Raw genomic sequence first — 23,171 nt, 5'->3', positions numbered from 1 at the left:
CAAGTGTCATATTACAAAATGTATTACGATCTTTTAGAATCAAAACTTTTTTAAACCTTGACAAAACACATATTGTCTGAAAGGTCTGAGTCTCAAGATTCCATATTTGGTGGTATTTTTTGATAGAAGTAATATTGACAGAGAAATGTAAACATTTGCGACAGAAAAATGCATTTAAAAAAATTCAATGGTTAAAATCAAAGTTTTGATGGCACCCGCTGTTTGTAAACGCCCTAATAAATAAAATCTCACAGGAACCTCAATTTTTTTTCTATTAACTTCAAATTTAGAACCTAACTTATTTAGACATAAGGCTGTAATTTTATAAAAAAAATATATTTTGTAAAATATTTATTTTACATAAAATAAAAAAGTGGTACAGTGCATTTTCTTTACAGTAAATTTAAACTTCTATAAGTTTTTGACACTTTAATATTTTGAAAAGATTTCACTGCTGTAATCTGCCAACCTTAGGTCTATATTCCAAAGCATTCAGAAATTATAACAATTTAAGTTTGGATAGTGCACTTTGTTTAAAAATGGGGGGTGACAAATAAATGGTTAAAGTGTTTAATTGTTTGGGTATTGAGGATACTAATGCTTCAAGTTTTGCAAGCAAAATTGTCAAATCTGGCTTGTAAAAAAAAAAAAAAAAAAAAAAAAAAAACTTTAGATGAACAGCAGTCTGGGATCATCGTGGTCTAATTCTCCTTTACATGACTGGTCGTACATTTTCAATAAGAGGCAGATCTTAACTGCAGACAGGCCCTACACAGACTGATATATATATATATATATATATTGTGGCCGGGCGGGGAACAGCACGACAAGACAAGACTTTTAGTTGAGCCCCGGAGGGTGAGTTTATTGAACAGACTTAAGTGAAACGGTGAAGTGGCAGGTGAATGTGCGTCGGTGCTCCGTGAGAGGTGAAGTCCTTGTCGTGCAGAATTCCCCAGGAAGGTGCAAGCAAACGGGTAGGTGCTTGAAGGTGAGTTCGCGGTGGTGGCGGTGTCCAGAAGTGACGGTGGCCAATCGTTCACGGCGAATCTGTAGGGGGAAATGAGAGCAGAGAGCAGGTAAGCTTCAACCTCATCGGAGATAGTTTCTCAGTGATCTGTGGTGAGCAACCGGCTTTTGTAGGGGCGGCGTCCGTGAACGATTGGTCCGTGGTGATGAGGTCCAGGTGTTTGGCGTGAGTTGCCAGGGCGACGCTGATTGTGCCTCGGGACTCCCGCCACACTCCCCCCCCCAAGCGACGTCCTGGTCCTGGTGGCAGAAACAAAAGGGGAGACAGGGGGTGGGCGGGGAATGACCCCTGACAGACCTGCATACGCTGCCCAAGACCGAGAGAGTCCGTCAGCGTTGGAGTTGCTGGATCCGGCCCGGTGGCGCACATCGAAGTGGAAGTCCTGGAGCGAGAGGAACCACCTCGTGACCCGGGCGTTAGTGTCTTTGGCCCGGGCCATCCACTGTAGCGGTGCATGATCTGTAAACAGTGTAAAATGTCGACCTAATAAATAGTACCTCAGCTCCAGGACTGCCCACTTGATGGCGAGAGCTTCTTTCTCTACCGCGGCGTAGTTGCGCTCGGCCTTGGACAGCTTCCGGCTGATGTACACAATCGGATGCTCCTCTCCCTCCTGGACCTGGGAGAGCACGGCCCCCAATCCCGTGTCGGAGGCATCCGTTTGGAGCAGGAAGGGACAGTTGAAGTCTGGGGCACGCAGGACGGGCTCGGTGGTCAGGGCCTCCTTGATGCGCCGGAAGGCCTCCTCGGTTTCCCCAGACCAACGGATCCGCTCTGGCTGTCCCTTCCTGGTCAGGTCTGTCAGAGGGGCGGCTATAGAGGAAAAGCCGGGGATAAAGCACCGATAATAACCCGCCAACCCCAAGAAGGCACGTACCTGCGACTTGGTGGATGGCTTAGGGGCATCCATAATGGCTTTGACCTTGTCCTCCTGAGGCCGGATGAGTCCTCTTCCCACTTTGAAGCCGAGGTACCTGCCTTCGTTCATGGCTAGGTGGCATTTGCGGGGGTTGGCGGTTAGTCCAGCCCGGCGAAGCTCCAACAGCACCCTGCGCAGCCGCTCCAGGTGGTCTTCCCACGCCTCCGAGTGGATGACCACGTCGTCGAGGTACGCTGCGGCATAGGCCTGATGGGGACGGAGGATTACATCCATTAGTCGTTGAAAGGTGGCGGGGGCCCCATGCAGGCCAAAGGGGAGAACCCGGTACTGCCAGTGCCCCGAGGGCGTCGAGAAGGCCGTTTTGGGCTTGGCGTCGGCCGAGAGGGGGACTTGCCAGTAGCCTTTGGTGAGGTCGAGTGTTGTGATGTACCGAGCCCTCCCCAACCGTTCCAGGAGCTCATCCACTCGGGGCATGGGGTAGCTGTCAAAGTCGGAGATGTCGTTTAGGCGTCGGTAGTCATTACAGAACCTCAGGGTGCCGTCGGGCTTCGGGACCAGGACAATCGGGCTGGACCACGGGCTCCGTGATGGTTCTATTACCCCCAGCTTGAGCATCTTTTGGACTTCCGCCTCTATAGCCTGCCGGCGGGCCTCTGGGACTCGGTAGGGCCGTTGCCGGACGAGGACGCCCGGAGGGGTGCAGATGTCGTGGCTTAGGACATTAGTCTGGCCGGGGCTGTCGGAGAAGACGTCCAGGAACTGACCGACCAGGTGCCGCAGCTCCGTCTTCTGTGTGGCTGACAGGTTGGGATTGACATCTACAACCGCGGGATCTTGGGAGGCGAGGGCGGCGAGCTGGTCCCGGTCCCCGATCCACTTCTTCAACAGGTTAACGTGATATAATTGGTTTACTCTTCTTCGGCCGGGTTGTCTTACCCGGTAGTTAACTGGGCCCACTCGCTCCTCAATCGTGTAGGGCCCCTGCCACTGGGCCAAGAACTTGCAGGCTGCGTTGGGGACCAGGACCATCACCCTATCTCCAGGTTGGAACTCCCGCGGTTGGGCCGCCCGGTTGTAGAGACGTTGCTGGGCCTGTTGGGATTTCACCAGGTGTTCCCGGACTAACGGCATGACCCGGTCGATCTTCTCCCGCATGTCTCGGACGTGCTCGACGACGGTCCGGTAGACTGCCGGCTGCTGCTCCCAGGCTTCTCGGGCTACGTCGAGGAGGCCACGGGGTTGCCGGCCGAAGAGGAGTTCGAAGGGAGTGAACCCTGTGGAGGCCTGTGGTACCTCCCGGATGCCGAACAGCACATAAGGCAAGAGCAGATCCCAGTCCTTTTTGTCTTCGGCGGCCACCCGTCGCAACATCTGTTTTAAGGTCTGGTTGAACCTCTCGACGAGCCCGTCGGTCTGGGGGTGGTAGACCGAGGTCCTCACTTGCTTTACCTTCAGCAGCCGGCAGAGGTCAGCCATTAGCCGGGACATAAAGGGGGTTCCCTGGTCGGTCAGTATCTCCGACGGTAGACCCACCCGGCTGGAGAGCAGGAACAGCTCGCGAGCGATGGCTTTGGCGGTGGCTTGGCGGAGGGGGACTGCTTCTGGGTACCGGGTGGCGTAGTCCACGATAACGAGGATGTGCTCGTGTCCCCGGCCAGACCTCGGCAACGGCCCCACGATGTCCATCCCGATTCGCTCAAAGGGCACCCCGATGATGGGTAATGGAATCAGCGGGCTGGGGGGAGGTTTTCTGGGTGACGTGCGCTGGCACGTAGGGCAGGCCTGGCAAAACCTCCTGACCTCGGCCTCCAGGCCGGGCCAGTGGAATCGATCCCGAATCCGTTGCGTCGTGTTTTGGGCTCCCAGGTGACCAGCCATGGGGTGCGAATGTGCCAACTCTAGGACCAGCTCCGTCTTGGTCTTTGGGACGACCAGCAGGTGTTTGACCTCCCCCCGTCGCTCCGCGACGCAGTATAGCAGACCGTTCTGGACGACGAAATATGGGAGAGGGTGAGGTGCCGGGAGGACTTCCTTTCCCTCCAGGATGCGGACCTGTCGCCAACAGTGCTTCAGCCGGTCGTCCTCCTTCTGGGCGCGGCCAAAGTCTCCCCCGCCCGTAACCTGCCGGAAGACATCATGGAAGAGGTTAGTATTACGGGAGGGGGACTCACCATCTCTCCCACTGTCGGTTGTCAACAGGTTGGTATGGCCTCGAGATCCCCGCGACGGCGGCCGATGCTGGTGGTGCCGAGGACGAGGGGACCGGGCAGCTTCGGCGAGGGCAGCCTCCAACCCCGGCCAGTCGCGCCCCAACAGCAATGGGACCGGCAGGTCGCTTACGACTCCGACTTCCAGGGTCCAGGCTTTTCCATCCCTACGAAAGGTAAGTAGACTTGTAGGTACCTGACGGGTGTCACCGTGGACACACGTGATAGGCATCGTTGACTTGGGGGCTGGCCGGGGTTCTAGGGGTCCGGGCCTGGCGAGGGAGACTGAACTTCCGGAGTCGAGGAGGGCCCGATACCGTCGTCCTCGAATCATGACGAAGGTCGTGGGGGCTCCTGGTGGCGTTTCCCGGTGCACCACGCAGCCGGTCATCCAGGCTTTGGGGGTCGGTGATGGTGGATCGGTGGGCATTGGCTCGTCGCGGGGACTGGGCGGTCTGTATACTGCGCGGGGGTGCGCCTCTGGCGTGCGTCGCTCCTGGTTCACCCTCCGGGGGAAAGGCGGCGCTCGCTCCCCGGCCTCCCGGTGGAAGGCTGCGTCCGCCAGCTCCACGGCGTCAACCAGCTCGGCTAGAGTTCTTGGACCCTTCATCCCGGCCGCCTGCTTCATTGAACGCGGTAGCGCTCTCAGCACCCGGTCGACTACTACTTTCTCGACTACCTGGGCCGGAGATGGCGAGTTCTCTAGTAACCAATGCTCTGCTAACCGCATCAGATCGGCTATTTGAGCGCGAATTGGCAACCGTGCTTTAAACTCCCAGTCATGAAAACGCTGTGCAGCCGCAACGGCTGAAAACCCCAAACGCCCTAAAATTTCTCTCTTTAATTCACTATAGTTATTTTGTGCTGCTGCTGGCAATGAAAAATACGCCCGTTGGGCCTCACCAGAAAGCAGCGGTGCCAATATCTCCGCCCAAATTCCTCTCGCCCAACCCTCTGTGCGAGCGACAGACTCAAACATTTTGAGGTAAGCCTCAATATCATCATCTGCGGTCAGTTTAGGTAGTAGTCGAGCGGCGGCGGCGCGGGGGTCCGGCAGCGGGACGGTGTGAGCAGCCGGGGCACGTAGTTCTGCCAAATATCCTTGAATCTGTCCATGTTGCTCCGTCAACAGTTCAAAGCATTGCTGCTGGCGGACGCTAACCGCGGTGAGTTGTTTGACCAGTTCTTCCATGATCTCGGGGAGCGGCGCGCCCTGAAAAAAACAGAACCGGAAGTGAATGGGGGCAAGATGGCGGTGTAAACAAACAGTGAGTCTTGCTCGTCGGTGTTCTCAGGCCCGGAAACTTGCCCGCATTCTCCACCACCTTGTGGCCGGGCGGGGAACAGCACGACAAGACAAGACTTTTAGTTGAGCCCCGGAGGGTGAGTTTATTGAACAGACTTAAGTGAAACGGTGAAGTGGCAGGTGAATGTGCGTCGGTGCTCCGTGAGAGGTGAAGTCCTTGTCGTGCAGAATTCCCCAGGAAGGTGCAAGCAAACGGGTAGGTGCTTGAAGGTGAGTTCGCGGTGGTGGCGGTGTCCAGAAGTGACGGTGGCCAATCGTTCACGGCGAATCTGTAGGGGGAAATGAGAGCAGAGAGCAGGTAAGCTTCAACCTCATCGGAGATAGTTTCTCAGTGATCTGTGGTGAGCAACCGGCTTTTGTAGGGGCGGCGTCCGTGAACGATTGGTCCGTGGTGATGAGGTCCAGGTGTTTGGCGTGAGTTGCCAGGGCGACGCTGATTGTGCCTCGGGACTCCCGCCACACTATATATATATATATATATTTTTTTTTTTTTTTTTTTTTTTTTTTTTCACAATATTATGTGTGGTAGTTGGTAAAAGACCTAAATTCTTTGTGATTTTCTGATGAGACATGATCCAACTTTGCTCGCAAAGACTAAAATGCTTCGTTTATACCTAAACATGATATCCTCACCTATTTTCACTTCACCTGCTCACTGTGAATAGTTTCAAAACAGTTTAATTTGGATATTCTATAACCTTATCATTTTTATTTTGCCTCTGTCCCAACTTTTTGGGAGTGTGTTGCAGCCATGAAAATCTAAATTTGGTTATATTTACAAAATAAAATTAAAAGTTGGCCACTAAAAACATTTTTTTTTTTGTACTTTAGTCAATTTAATAGAGGTTAAAGAGAATGAACAGATAACATATTCTTGATTTTATGGCATTTCACGAAACGTCAAAACTTTTCTGGAATTGCGGTTGTAACAAGAAATAGTTTAATAGCTATGCTACTGTTTTTTAAATCAAATCATTGCATAGACACTGGGAAAAAAACAGCTAATCCTAAAAAAAAAGCATATACATAAACCCAAATAGGAAATAAACCAGTAATTGAATAAACATGTCCTAAACACCTGAAACACTGGTGTCTCATAGAGCAGTCAATGCAATTTGGGTAAGAAATCAATTAAATCTGTGTGTGTGTGTGTGTGTGTGTGTGTGTGTGTGTGTGTTACATTTTTATAAGTAACTGTAATTTAATTACACATTTTATTCAGTAACTGTAACTGAATATAATTAAAATGTATGAATGTAACTGAATGCAATTAAAATTACATAACGCCTTTACATGTAATTAGTTACTCCCCAACACTGACTGTAAAGAATGATTTTTTAGAAGCTGTAAATAAAAAAGGTTATTGGTCTTTTAACTTTTAAACTTCACATTTAATTTAATGTGTTATTTACTATTTCTTTGTAATTATTTGAGGAATTTATGAATGAGACCCCTTAATAAGTCTGAAGCATTATTAAGCCGGTTTTGTAACCCTTTATTTACTAGGCTAATTGTCTGATTGAATGCTGGTGGATACATTCCATGATTTGACATTTAATTTAATAAAAAAAAAGCTAATTTGGGTTTAAAATCTAAAATAAGTGGCAGAATTAGATTGCCACTGCAAAAGAAGAACCCAACCTTTTTTTTCAGAGACAATAACAGACACCACTCCTTGAATACTTCTGTTTGAAATGTTTATACAATTTCACATATTCAAAAGAATAGTAGGCTATGCACTGCACAGTATACAATGTTCAGTATGCAGTACACAAGTATTCCATTTCATACTATTCACAAAGAGGTGTGTAAATGGGCGGGGTTTTAATCTGTAGCAAGCTGGCGTGATTGACAGTTATAATCACCAATCAATGAACAGATATTTATTTTGTTTTGGTAGCTTATCCAATCGCAATTGATGGAATGTCGAAAAGGGGCGGGCTCTTATCTGCGTCACTCGGAGCAGATGGCGGTGGTGGCGGGGAGAGGATCGCTGCTGCTGCTGCACTGGCCGGCGAGGAGGAGGGGATAACAAGGGGACTCTCCGACGAGCCTCGGTGGACAAAATCTAATAACACCAAACAAACCCGGAGCCTGAATTAGGTGCTTGTAAATGGACAGGACTTTATTTATCTACTGGGTTAAAAGCCTAATTTTCTCTCGCTGCGGGCCCGAAGGCCTGAGGATTTGAGTGATTATTGGATCCAGAGTTTCAGCCAACACACAGATCTGCCCTGTACATGACGGATAAATGCTTGGAAGTCTGTTCTTCGGGGGCTATTTTATCTCTTCCCGATTTGAACTGCCAAACCGGCTTGATTTACAACACATTCGGACATTTAAATCAGAGTTGAAGGAATGGTTTGTCTCAGTTAGCACGGCGGCTAATAACTCGCTTATTCACAATGAATCAATATTAGCCGTTAGCAGTTAGCATGCGCGGCTAATTTAAAAGACCAAAATCGTATTCAGTGAACTCAGACCGATATTTTCTAACGTTCGTGATATGCTGTTAGTCACGCGTGTTATATCCGGTTGTATTGATTACTCGGATGCTAAAGCCTTAGGTCTTCTGTTGCACTGTGTCTAAATGCATGGAGTCCCGTTATATGACTGGCACAGATAGTAAAATACCTCTTGAGAGTGGAGCAGCAAGACAGCACAGCAGTAAATGCTGACTCTGTGTCCATTTCAGCCCTTCATGCACCTTTTATCTTGAGTTTATTTATTGGATCCGTTGATTCACATTTGATGACACAAGTAGCCTAGACTAACACACCTGAGCAGGTAGAGCACATACTTGTGTATCATCATGGGAAATACAGCATCCTGCTGCGTGTCCCCCAGTGGGAGCCCCAAACTACCCCGTCAGGTGGAGCGTCTGGAGGACTATCAGATCAACACAGACGTGAGCGATGACACTGGTCCATACTTGCAGCACATCAGTGACAGAGAGGTGCCCGATGGTAAGTTCTATCTAGTGGGTGACCACGATTGCTCAGCCCTGCTAGTGGAGATCAACCTTTTGGACTAACCCTGCTCAAACACACCTGAACTAGCTCAACGTCTTAATGTTCACTTGATAATAATTCAGACAGGTGTTGGAAATTACTTTCTAGGTGGATCTCCACTAACAACACTAAGCACTCTTGATCCAGACAAGTGGTTCTGCATTCCTAATTAATACCTGATTAATATCATCGGTTCATTAGTAGTTTCAAGGCCTGAACTGGTGTGCCTGACTAGGTTTGGATAGGTTTATCCAAAGTGTTGTAGGTTTGAATCCTGCAAGCGTTGTTCCATGACACCAACTGTCACCACAATATTCTACTCTATTCTGTTTTTGTGTTTTAACATTTGTGTGGCACAGCGTCTTGAGGAACTGTACTGCTGTGATCCGATGCCTTGACCTGCTCGTCTCTCGGGTCGGGTTTCTGTTAAGAGCTGAATGCTTTAAGTGCTGTTTGTTTGCTTTGAAAATGTGTGGCCTAAGACAGTGTCAGGCTGAATAACAATAGCAGATTTTAGTAATCAGCTTCAATAATGTTATTGAAAGAAACAAGGTTTAGCGAGATCTTTCGAAGGGTATCTGTTAGTATTTGGGGTATGTGTGTGATGTCTCTTGGGACTGTTTGCAGTCTTTACTGCTGTTTATTTAGCCTGAGCTATTTTACCCTCGGGGGAGATGTATATAGTCACACACACTCACAAATAACTTCCAGTGCTGTATTTAGAGCAGCATGTCTTCATCTTTGGCTTGAAGCGCATATGACAGCAGTGTAAACTCCACTACTTTGGCTGCGGTTAATCCTTTATGATTGGGACATTCCAGGTCATGGTTAATTTGGAATACTGTGGGACATGAGAATAAAAACGAGTCTAAGTTTAACAGGCAGAGACGATCAAAAATGTGTAGAATTCCTGGCATCCCAGTGATGTAGATCTTGGGACAGCTGCATTCTCTCCTTATCTCACTCTCTCGTTGGGAATCTCCATGAGGCACGTTCTGTTCCCTTTGGGGCTTAGAGGTTAAGTTTGGATAAACTTAGTTTTCCTGTATTGAACTGTTTTACTACCTTCATGTATAGAATCACTTCTCTTTGGTGCTAGTTTTTTTCCAGTCTTTTTAATCACCGCTAAAACAGAAAAGAGCCGGATTTATTTTTATCATACTGGCAGAACATAAAATTAAGTTGTGAATTTCTTTTATATCTGAGGTACACATACCCCTTGTTGGGAATCACTGTGCTATGCCACACTACAGCCGTATTTCTTCCCTCAGTGAGGACGGCTGCCCTACCCCCAGGGGTTATTTTTGACATTGGTGGTGGGGGAATGGGAGTGTCAGTTGAGTACATGAGCTCTAGAGACCTGTGGAATGAATGAATCTCAGTTGTTTAGCACATACACTACTATTCAAAAGTTTGGGTTCTTTTTTTTAATGTGGAAAGAAAGTAATACTTGTATTCAGCAAGGATGCATTAAATTGACAGTAAAGACATTTACGTTGTTACAAAAATTATATTGTTGTTATTATGTATCACTTTTTCCACAAAAGTATTCAGCAGCACAACTGTTTAAACCTTGATAATAATAAAATGTTTCTTGAGCAGCAAATTAACATATTAGAAAGATTTCTTAAAGATCATGTGACATTGGTGGAAATTCAGCCTTGCCATCACAGGAAAAAAATACCTTTTAAAATATATTGCAGTATACTAAACAGAAAACAGTTATTTAAGTAAGAAATTATTGACAACAGGGCGTTACATTATTAGAAAATATTGCACACCGGAGGTGGTTATGCGGTTACACCTTGGGTGTGCATTATTTTGTAATAATTCAACAGATTGGAGTCAATTATTCTGTTTATACTGCAGTTACCACACCTTAAGACATTGTTCAGATGATGTATTTCAAAACATTAGTCTAGTTTTTATCCTTACAACGCTTTCGTGTCTAGGATTAATTTCTTATGCATCTCATTCTCATCTAACACCTCTGTTGCTTATTTTAAAATGTCATTTTAGACCTAGTAACAGTGGTTTGAGTTGTTGATAGTAATGCAGTGCAGTTTTAAGAGAGATTTAGGGTGTGTTCGCACTCGTCATGTTTGGTTTGATTAAAATGAACTCTGGTGCGTTTGCTCTGTTAGTGCGGTTCATTTGAGTAAGTGTGAACGCTGCTATCCAAACCCTGGTGCGCACCAAACAAGCGGGCCTAGACCAATAAAAAGATTGGTCTCGGCCCCCTTCCATGCAAACTAGGGTTAGTATCGTGTATCGACGATAGTTAGAGATATCGCCAGTTGCTGATGCCTTTGACGATAGTAAGACGATTATTATTATTATCCGTCAAAAAGGCGCCTAACTTTAGCGATGCAGTGCAGAGAGTCGGTTCTAGGATGCTTCAGAAACTGGTATAAACACATGCATAGAGTGGCCGCATGGGTAAGAGATTTATTCATCACACAGTGTAGATAGATAAACTGATTATAACGGGAGTGTTTTTTAAAGTGCATCTCGCACTAGACTAGGCAACACTAGTTAGTGATGAAGTTCAGTAACATCTGTATGCGTTAACTAGAACTACGATGCGATAAAATGGCGCTAAACATATGCACGTGAATTACACGGGCACCATTTCTCCTCATTCTATAGACCTTTTTCCTGAGTAAACGATGAGCGCCGCCATTACGAATTCTAACGTCAGATTGAATGCTTTTCTGTTCCGGTTTCCATAGGAACCCGTTCAAATAGCGTCCATCTGTTTTTAATGTAGCTAACGTCCGCAGCTTCGTGTCATCTACACACTCATTAAAGTGAGGCACTGACAAATGACGGTCATTTGCTACATTGCCAAGTGATGGCGCTATGGAGCCATGTGCTTTTTAAAAACATTGTAATAGGTTTAACATTAGTTTATTAGCTCGGAATATACCCTAATTTGACTAGAAACAATGCAGACCGGAAATGCAAAGCATTCTTTCAGTTAAGAGTCGGACTTACTTCCGTGTTCAGATAAAACGTCTATATGAACTGAACTACAACATGAACTGATGACAACAATCAGACATACAGCGCTAACTAGGGCTGCACGATTTGGAGAAAAAATCTAATTGCGATTTTTCTGATCAAAATTGCGATTTGCGATTTAAAATGCGATTTACTACTATTTCATAAAAGAGCTACAGGTTTGATATGGTGGTTTTAACAGCACCAAAGAAAGACCAAGCATAATCACAAAGTATGCTACACTGTTCTACTGTTTATTTAAAACCTCTTAAACATTGTTGCCTTTTTTAAAATAAAGTTGTCAGTTATCATGACATATTAAGAAAATAACTACAGTATCTTAAATAAAATTAACAATTAAAATGCTATAATAAAATATTATTAAAATCTTTTATAATATATATATATATATATAATAAAATATTATTAAAATCTTAAACTTTCAGGAATCCAAACACACTGTGAACAATTTTACATCAGTAAAACACTGAAGATAACCTACATTAAGAGACACTTTGTTGGGAAGTTGAGCCGCTGCTCCCGCTCATCTTTTCCAAATGACGTTAACGTTATTTTCTCAGTAAATGCAGTAGAGACCTGCACTCCTACGGGAGTATATAGCGGGACCCGAGGCAACCGACTGCGGCGCGGGACAAAACTTGATGGGCGAGTGCGGCTGTTCGGGACGCGGGAAAATAAAATGATTCGCGGGACCCCCGCAAAATAGATATAGGCTATCTTAAAAGCAAATATTGTTATTAATCTATTGCACAAAAGCAGCAAGAACAACTAGTATATAACTTACAGCTATGATTAGTAAGCACAAGGATAGGCAGTCATCAGAGGTTAGAATCCACTCACTGCTCAAACATTCTTGCACAGTGCTGAATATTGCGTGCTCGCGAATTAAAACACACGAAGTGTAGACATTGTGAAAGATTCATTGTGCATAATATTCATTGTGTTAGAGCTTTATGAGATCGCATTTGAACTGAGATGTCAACTTTAGCTTTGTCTACTTGCATTCTGCTATGGATACACACAGTAGCTCATGCTTGCTCTTCTGTTAAGAATAACAGTGGTTTGTGAATGTTGATGCTTAGCCTCTATAACAAATATTTTATCAGGAGCGTTTATGCTGGGGTTTTGTGAAATTACGAGATGTTACAAAACTGTTTCATGTAAATTCAATTGATGTACTGAGAAAAACTATATAGGTTACTTTTATGTGGGCAGGAGCGGAACAAAACATGAATGTCGAGGCGGGAACTGAACGAGATAAACATATTTCTGCGGACGCGGGACTGAAAAATACGTCCTGTGCATGTCTCTACATGCAGTGTTAAAATGCCCCCTATTGGTTAAACTCTGCATCAAACGTAATATAAGCATGAAGACGTAATGTGCACATGAAGCGACCTGTCAGAAACGACTTAAATGCTTGTTACCACATTTGATAATAAATCGAAATAATCGCAGCTCTTGCGATTTGAAAATCGCACCCTTTCAAAACTCGCGATTTCGGTTTAAAAACGATTAATCGTGCAGCCCTAGCGCTAACATTATTGCAATATGACGGGTATAGAAAGATACATTCATTTACATTCAAGCACGCACATTTACCACTCACTGAAGATAGCAGAGAATGAAACCGAAAGTAAACTTGAACTTCTCCGGCAGAACTACAGTCAGCGGTCTGTACACGCATAACTTAGTCATATGCCCAATAACAAGACTTCCCTTACAAAACGAATAAGGAATTTTGTACATACATATTATTAAATAAATTAGCACGATAGTGTCGTGTATCGGTGATCTCACAGGCTGACGATAGAACGATATGAAAATTGAGCATATCGCCCAACACTAATGCAAACCTCGATTCCTGGTGCAGTTTGAATAAATATATAAAGCAACACGGACCAAATACTAAGTGAACCAATAGGAAGTAATGAGAAGATGCAACCATTTGTGACAGGATTTCACAAAGGGAACAAGTGGTGTATCCAAAACAAAATGAGCAGAGGCCAAACATTGAGCAACAAGGTGATAAAGTGCCTTTTATGAGCTTTTTGCGGTGAAAATAACATCATATACACGCAACAGTGAGCGCGCTTTTAGATGGCATCAGGTGTACTTTAAGTGGAATGCACCTTTTTCTTTTGTTTGGAGTGGAGAGTTCCGTAAAGAAATATACGTCATTCAACCCGACCAATCAGTTTGTGAACGTATCACTATGCCTTTAGATTTGGTATCTTTAGGTTTACTGTCAAAAAAATGCCAATGTGAACGCTAAGTGGACCAGGACCAAATGTAGCATTTTCCTTTTTGGTCCAGACCAAATTAACTAAACGAATCATATTATAAGCGTGTAAGGGTCAGAAATTAAATTTCCCATTAAGGGGCAATATTTGCCCTCTGGAATTTATTTCTAGTGGCTTTTTATAATTGTGAGGGCAATTTTTATAATCACATTATTATTATAAACACAGTGCTATGTTGTCTTTAATGTCAAATACTTGAATTTACCCAATTACTTGAACCAATATTTTAAACTCTTGTCAATACTGTTTAAAATAAACACCGTAAAACAACATGAACAATATACGACTGTATTTTTATTTGATAAAATAAACAGATTAATAAGTAGTGTATTTAAAAATAAAAAGTCTTCCCAGTTTTTAGTGTATCTCTGTGGCAGAATTACAGTACCACCTACTGGTCTGGCATGTATACTACACCATTTTGAGTCTGTTTCAGTGGTTTCATGTATATGCAGATATTTCTTGAGACGACACTGTTTACAGAATTTTTTTTTTAGAGCAAGGAAAAAAGATTGGATAGCTCTGGCTTCATGTGGATGAGCCCTGATTGGCTCGTGTTCAGCGCTGACTAATCTAAGAACCTATGATTGGCCAATGCATTCTTAAGTTCAACAGAAACGCGGTTGATTGGTTATAAGGCTCAACGTTGGAAAAAAAAAAGCATGTAAAAGCAATCTGATGCAGTGTCAGTGGATCTAAATGTAATTAAATGTAACATGACTTTACATTTTTATTAATTTTCACATTTCATTTCAATCGCAGCAGGGGTATTTTTTTACCCCTTTGTCTTGAATTTATGGGGCATTTTTGTTCATTTTAGTGGCATTTTTTCCATAAGCCCTTGTTAGTTTCAGACCCTGGCGTGTGTGATTTTTCCCGAGTCTGTGCGTCTCAACTGTAAGTTCATCTGCTCCAACAACAGTGCTGTTATTACCTCGGTAGTGAGAAATGCCATGTAGCTTTTAAGTTGCTAAACTGTTTTACTGGTAAAACCATCAGAGCAGTGCTGACAACACATTTCTGTGCACATGTGTATGTTTTCATACATTGAGTTTGTATCTGTACTGTAAATGTGTGCGTTTGTACGAGAGAGAGAGCTGGAAAAATTGAGTATGTGCTTTCCGTACACAACAAAACTTAATTTTGTGGCAAAAACTTGTGGAAATAATCTGTCATTTTTATCCAGTTGTTAACTATTTGCTTGGTCGCTGTCTTTGTGACTTTTGGTTGTTTTGCTGTTTTAGGCTGTAAGGATTTTTAATATGACTGAAATCATTTGGCGAAGTGAAATGGACATGTAATGCGGTCAAGACCTGCCTGGAACTACTTTAGCCATGCGTTTACCTGAAAATAATTGCACACTTTAGAACATTCTTCAGCCAATCAGTTTCAATAATTCACCAGCCCCCTAATACAACTGGTAATAATATTTCAAAATATTAGTGTTCTTAATAGTATTTCTCAGCAAATAAATACAACCTCAGTGAGCATTGATGTCTTTCAAAAGCGTCTTACTGATAAAATTTGAACAATAATGTTTGCTAGGGTGACCATACATGCCATTTTCTGGGGAAATTCCCTGGCCAGGATTTCTATATTGCCTAAAATAACCAGGTTTTGATTGTTTGCACTGCACAGATTGATCGTTGTATATCTAATTACTGTGAGAGGTAGAGCAGAGAGGACAGGTCCATATGCTTTCGAATCACTCTCGCTATACTTTGATGTCATACAAGAATTGGGCTTCAAGTTGAACACTTAATATGTACGTGTATTTTCATCGATTTGACCGCTCTCTGTGATCCCACCTTCCCACTAGAGGTCGACCGATATGGGTTTTTCTATAACCGATGCCGATGTTTATAGGTCAGGGTCAGCCGATGGCCGATATGTGCTGCCGATTTTTTGGGCTGAATTTTAGGGCTGATATCTTGAAGTTCTCCCCTTTATTTGCATGCTAAAATGCCACACTAATAATAAGTGGATGCACAATTCTAAACTTAACATCATGAACACTGAACACTGACTTGAACCATTTCTCAGATCTTAATTTTGTGCACTGCACAATATTAAAATAAAAGATTTAACCAAAGTTAAATATAAAAAAAACTGTCAATCATTTTCATAAAAGTTTTAGAGCTGAGATTAATGTTTTAAATATACAATTTTGAATATAGAAATATTAAATGATTTATATAACTGAAAGGATCTGCCAGCAGGTGGCGGCAAAACACTGATTTAATTACTGAATCATATCATTCATTTGATTCGTTCGAACAGCTGATTCATTCCTGAATAAAGTGAGTGCCTTTATGTATGGCAAATTGAATCATTTCACTAGATTCGTTTAAAAACGCACGTTCATTTATAAAAGAAACAATGCTGTGTTTAAATGGAGATGCATAGCGGCTCAGTGGTGACTTGTTTCAGAATACGATGACAAAAGAGAGCAAAATTTTACTTTAGACGACGAAATAAAGCAAAATCAGGCAATAGTATAATCCGCCTGCCACCCACCCGCACCTATATTTTTCTCTGATTTAGCAAACCGCACACGATCTTCCTATTACAATTATTCTAATTCTTAGTTTTGCATGATAATATGATGAATGGATGGTTCATTTTAACAGCTGATCTTCACATCGCTGCACACTTATATAGGCTTAATCTCTCGTGCTTTTAAGCCAAATCCATGCTGACATGATATAATGTTTACTGACATCTGGACGTGACCATAGTTGTAAACTCGCAGTATCTGGGGTGAAGGAGAGGACGGTGCGGTGCGGGCGCATTAGGTGCAATTATCAAAATCTATTTAAAAGGAAGCTGGCGCCACGGTCCTGACCACATCACTCAGGTTCAGATTTTAGAAAATGTAGTCAATGTTTGCATCATTATTGATTTATCTCATCCACCCGCGACCCACCCACAAGTAATTCGAATGCATTTTTTATCACCCAACCCGCGGATTATCCGCAGCACCCGCAGAAATAACCATCATCCGTGCATCTCCGAGCGAGGCGGAGTAACTTAAATCACAATGTTGCCGCCTTCTCCACCCCACGCACAGAGTGAAATTCTCCGACTCGGATACAGGAAAAATAAAACATAACATAACACTGGGGCTAATATGTTAGCAAGCTGCTGATAGTTTTCGTTTACAGTCCTTAAACTTGACTGCAAGTAAGCAAACCTTCATCCAGCTGTAGCATATGCCAGTTCCCGATGGTTCTACGCTATTCGTTTTTTCTTTCACTAAGTGAAAGCAACACTTCATAGTTTACTAGTAATATATAATAAATATATGGCCATGGGACTTTGAAATATCAGAATTTAAGCCTTACCTTTATCTCTTAGAACTGTTGTTACTGAATCTTACAAACGTTTTGGCTTGGGGTCCTTCACAGCAGCACGTTGCGCCTCACCGATAACACGGGGCTGCCCGTGGACGTGCCTGACTTTAAATCGGCGCTACTAAACATGGATATCGGCCGATGCCGATATATTAAAAAATGGCAAATATCGGCCGAACGATATATATCGGTTGACCTCTACTTCCCACATGCCATGATTGGTCAATTATGTTCAATGCCTGCATGTTATTGGTCAAGCTACTTTTTGATCATTACCTTCAAGTATGAAAACAGAAAAACAAAGCCAAAACCTCGATATTTTAGCCAATATAGAAATGGCATGGCCAACCTAATGTATGCTAAAGAGAAAGTTCTTTAAAAACAAAAAACTAGGGATGCACCGAAATGAAAATTCTTGGCCGAAACCGAAAACCGAAAAAGAGGAAACCAAGGCCGAAAACCGAAACACCGAAAGAATTATGCCAATTATTAGTACCATTGCATTTATGGCTATGACTGTGTACTAATTTTACTAAAATCAAGGCATTGCAATTGCATAAATTAATATTAAAGTTTCAAAGAATAAATCAGTTATATTAATTTAAACAATTATTATCAATCAAGTATTATATTAGTTAAATAACATATACATATATTTTACTGCCTTTTTTAAATTGTTTAAATTTTTATAACACATTATCTTGTGGATCCATCAGTTCACATTTACAACTCTACAGTACGTCTTTCTCTTCCAGCAGGAGGCGCCATCAGAATGGTAAACAAAGCAGTGCAGCAAATGACTTTGAAACGTGCAGCGCTCATATTTATTCAATGGATAGCCATTTGAAGTTTCATCAAATTAAGAGCTTTATTTAAGTTTTTCAAAAAACAACCCTTACACAATAGTAGGGGACTAAATTAATATCAGCATATGAAGTATAATCGTCTCTCATTGTCTCTGAGATAATGCACGTCAGATGCTGAAAGCACTGTCAGTTTTTACTTTCACTTTAACATATTGATCAGTTTTCACGTTGCTTGTGTGATATCCATTGGCTCATCTCCACAGTTTAAAACATAAATATTTATAAAAAATACAGTATATAGAAAAGACATATCTTTAAAATATTGTGACGTAACACCAACGTAAAGCCATTGTTTTTCACTCACTGAAAGCTACATCTGTCTGCGCAGTGCGCTGATCTCTGCTCTCATCACTGCACGCACGACTGCAGACACACCTCTTGAAATTTCGGCATTACAAGTTTTGCAAATCGCTATCCGTGGGTCTTTCTCAGATATACTGAAATACATCCACACCGCAGAAGTGTTGCTTCAGACAGGCTGCGGTTTTTCGGTGGCCGAATATTCGGTGCATCCCTACAAAAAACAATAATACAAAACAAACAGAGCGACTGGTCTTTTGTTTTTCCGCAGAAGTCACACAGGTTTGGAGCAACATGAGACTGAGTAAATGATGACAGAAATGTTAGTCTTTATTGAACTAATCCTTTAAAGCAATAATTCACGGGAGATCATTACAGGGCTTTTACCACAGTTAAGGAGTGTTGGTTATGCACAAAGTGAGGTGGAGTAAAATTATTACAACACACAACTTAAAGATTTTAGTCTAATCTTTATGTGTGATCCACTAAGAACGTACTTGTATTTCCCAGCAGTGTGACATTAGCTTTGCGTTTTATCACTGAGTTAGCGAACATATAATTGGCTGTTATTTGCCACCCTTGAACTAAAGCTGCCTTGTCACCAGGCATTTCTGCACCTCCCTATTGGTCAGCGTTCTCTCTCACCCGTGTCCATTGATCTCTCAGGGGAAGGAATCTGAGCCTCAGCTCCAAAAAGAGTTTGGTTGAGAAATAAGTCTTTGAGTTTGCCCAACTCATTTGGACTTGTCATTCTCACTTTGCCATGCCATTCATATCCTTGGGTAGGAAATGGCTGTGAATATTTGTGTTAGATATCAAGACCGGTACTGGCAGGCTCTGATGTTTTCATTTATTAGAGTACATGTTTGGATGTACCTGAATTCAGTCCATTTAGAAATTATTTGCACTTTGCCGTGACCATATTCTAACATGACGGTGAATTTCAGCTAGAATAGGGTCTTCGAGAGACATTTTGATAGTTACTTATAAACGTTTTTACTTTTAAAGAGAATCAAAATGTTATTCATGCAACAGGCTATAAACTATCTTTATAAATTATGAACTTGACTATGTAACTTTAATATGTACATAGTACATGTACATATTAATGTTTAATATGTAACTTTAATTTCTCTATTTTAATTGATTCTCATTTTTATGAAACAATATCGATTTTTAAATTCCACAAAAAAGTCTTAGATTTCAAATTCTGTCCATTTTATTACAGTATTAAAACAATAAATATAGATTAGATGAGTGACAGATCACTGTAGTTCCTCAGTTCAAGAGAAGCAGCACATGAACTGATCATCTCCTCCACTTTAATACTAGTTTCACTAAATAAAAAAAAGTGTACAACTTACTGAAATCCATATCCTGTCTTATGTAATTGCTCAATCAGTGTTTCAGCCATGCAGAGAAATTTATTTGGTGAACAAGCTTATTGGTCAGCTAGAAAAAATTACCTCCAGAGAGCAGCATTTTTCTAAATATATGAGCCATAAAACATTCATTATAATTTTTTTTTTATAGAACATGATAATTTGAGCTGCTCTTCAGTGTTTAATTAATGTTCAAATCAATTTGTCAACAATTAAATTTTTTATTAAAAAAAAAACTAATTGGAGTACAAATATAAATATGTAATTGTAACTTTATTATCCTAAAATTTAATTTAGGTGCAAGTGTATACAAAAAAAAAATGTAACCTTCAATATTATAGTAATGTAGTACCAACTGACTCTCGTGTATATTTTACAGCATTAGTTGAGAGATTTTTTTCCTTGAGAAAATTTGCCATGTATTGTACCTGATATACTGTATATCCAAAATAATCAATATTGAACTGAATCACAAGCTTGTGAATCAGATTCTGAATCAAATCATAAAAATCCAGGCCTATTAACTACCTTAGTAAGATTTTCTTCACACTGTTGCTATAAAATATGCTAATGCTTACTTGTAGGCACAGTGGCTCTTGTGGTAATGTTGTAAATGATACATACATTATGATTTTCCTTGTGATTCATTGTAAAAGTGCATTTAGGATCATAGACTGTAGAGTAAAATCATCCAAAGCTGGGTACCCTGAACTTCCTCAGGAATTCTTCTGTCCTGCACCTGCGCTACACCTCCTGCCAGTTTTGTAGCTCCCATGACATGGTTGCAGCTGTCCAAACGTCTCCTTGGAGTGTGTTTACTGTACAGCTTAGCAGCACTGGCACAAATCTTTTGACCCTGGCTCATTTAATTCTAGAAGAATGTCTCTTTATTGGCTGATGCAGACACCTTTTTATAAAGTGGTCTGGGTAAAATCTTCAGTCCTAATGTTTTGAACAGCACTTTGGGTAGGATATTTTAACTTGATGGAACATAGAATATTTTAGTTGATGGCTTAAACAGTATACTAATTTCTGTACAGTTGAATATGTTTCTCCCAGTGGATTTGATTATGGTTTGTATGTGTGCTCATGCTGTAATGTGTAGTAAGGTCCGTTTTGATCCATTGGCATGGCTTCTGTGGCACTTGGTGGTGTAGGCGGAGCTCAGGGTGTGAGGTTGCGTTGTTCTATTGCAGTGCCCATACAATAGGCTTATTGTGCCCCCATTTTTCTCGCTCCTGTGGCCAGAGCGGGTAGCAGCATGCCCTGCCAGTCAGTTTGAGCACTCAGCGCAGGGCGACATACCACCTTATCTCCCTTGTGGGGGTTGTTTTAGTTTAAAGATGAATATTTATTCTGTTGGACAGTTTGTGAATTGTCATGTATGTCACCACCAGTGCAATTCTAACTTTTTTTATTTTATTCTTGGCTTTGCCTTCTTATTGGTCAGATATAATGAACAGAAAATTGCAATGTAATACTATACCTAAAGTACAGTCATGGCCAAAAGTTTTGAGAATTACATAAATATTGGAAATTGGAAAAGTTGCTGCTTAAGTTTTTATAATAGCAATTTGCATATACTCAAGAATGTTATGAAGAGTGATCAGATGAATTGCATAGTCCTCCTTTGCCATGAAAATGAACTTAATCCCAAAAAAAACTTTCCACTGCATTGTTAAGAAGGCTTCAGGGCGTCCAAGAAAGTCCAGCAAGCGCCAGGATCGTCTCCTAAAGAGGATTCAGCTGCGGGATCGGAGTGCCACCAGTGCAGAGCTTGCTCAGGAATGGCAGCAGGCAGGTGTGAGCGCATCTGCACGCACAGTGAGGCCAAGACTTTTGGAAGATGGCCTGGTGTCAAGAAGAGCAGCAAAGAAGCCACTTCTCTCCAAAAAAAACATCAGGGACAGATTGATCTTCTGCAAAAAATATGGCGAATGGACTGCTGAGGACTGGGGCAAAGTCATATTCTCCGATGAAGCCTCTTTCTGATTGTTTGGGGCATCTGGAAAAAGGCTTGTCCGGTGAAGAAAAGGTGAGCGCTACCATCAGTCCTGTGTCATGCCAACAGTAAAGCATCCTGAGACCATTCATGTGTGGGGTTGCTTCTCATCCAAGGGAGTGGGCTCACTCACAATTTTGCCCAAAAACTCAGCCATGAATAAAGAATGGTACCAAAACACCCTCCAACAGCAACTTCTTCCAACAATCCAACAACAGTTTGGTGAAGAACAATGCATTTTCCAGCACGATGGAGCACCGTGCCATAAGGCAAAAGTGATAACTAAGTTGTTTGGGGGACCAAAACGTTGACATTTTGGGTCCATGGCCTGGAAACTCCCCAGATCTTAAAACTTGTGGTCAATCCTCAAGAGGCGGGTGGACAAACAAAAACCCACTAATTCTGACAAACTCCAAGAAGTGATTATGAAAGAATGGGTTGCTATCAGTCAGGATTTGGCCCAGAAGTTGATTGAGAGCATGCCCAGTCGAATTCCAGAGGTCCTGAAAAAGAAGGGCCAACACTGCAAATACTGACTCTTTGCATAAATGTCATGTAATTGTTGATAAAAGCCTTTGAAACGTATGAAGTGCTTGTAATTATATTTCAGTACATCACAGAAACAACTGAAACAAAGATCTAAAAGCAGTTTAGCAGCAAACTTTGTGAAAACTAATATTTGTGTCATTCTCAAAACTTTTGGCCACGACTGTACTGTTCAAAAGTTTGGTGTCAGTAGTATATTTCTGTTTTATTTTTGAAAGAAATTAATACTTTTATTCAGCAAGTATGCATTAAAGTAATAAAGACATTTAAACAATATTTGTCAAATAAATGCTGTTCTTCAAGGTTGTTAATAAAAAAAAGTTTTCAGCATAACATAATTTCATGTGTCAATGAAGACTGAAGAAAATGTATCTTTTCCATCACAAGAATAAATTACATTATATATATATATATATATATATATATATATATATATATATATATATATATATATATATATATATATATATATATCATACCTGCAAACTTGTCGCTTTTCGGCGATAATCGCCGTTTTCATTGTCAATTGGGTCATTCACGCGAATCGTGTAGAACCGGAGAGTTTTTTTTATGGAGGGGGGGGGGGGGTTGGGCCGATCGGAATCTCAACTGAGCTCGCGCCTGTCAAGAGAGGGAGGTGGGGGTGGGCTTGCGTGCCATGTAGGCCATTATTGGACAATTCTTATAAATGACATTTTTCCTGGACCAATCTCAGCGCTTGCTTCAGTATCTTGAAACACACTGCCATCTGTGTTCGCGCCTGTCAAGAGACACCTGACCTAATGTGGAAACTCTGATGGAAATTGAAATGACCGTAAGCACGGAGCGTTCTTTAGGACTTCTGCATAAAGATAAGCAGCTCGTAAACTTCCGCTAAAGCTCATTTTATATGTGCTATATATTAGGTGAACACTCTTGAGACTCATCTACTGCTCGTTCTTATCAGAAACTGAGAAAAATG

The 23,171-nt window shown here is 42.2% G+C and overlaps 1 protein-coding gene across 1 annotated transcript in view; it reads left to right on the top strand.

Moving 5' to 3' along the window:
- The first annotated feature begins 7,396 nt into the window (after positions 1-7,396).
- Positions 7,397-23,171, top strand: part of ccnyl1 (cyclin Y-like 1) — a 26,039-nt gene continuing 10,264 nt past the window's right edge. Inside the window, exon 1 of the mRNA XM_073845283.1 lies at positions 7,397-8,389. Within this exon, the coding sequence (XP_073701384.1) occupies positions 8,236-8,389 (154 nt within the window). The 5' untranslated portion in view covers positions 7,397-8,235. The remainder of the gene's footprint in view (positions 8,390-23,171) is intronic.

Source organism: Garra rufa, chromosome 8 (assembly GCF_049309525.1).
Source record: "Garra rufa chromosome 8, GarRuf1.0, whole genome shotgun sequence".
Classification (NCBI taxonomy): Eukaryota; Metazoa; Chordata; class Actinopteri; order Cypriniformes; family Cyprinidae; genus Garra; species Garra rufa.
This window is presented reverse-complemented; position numbering and strand designations above follow the sequence as displayed.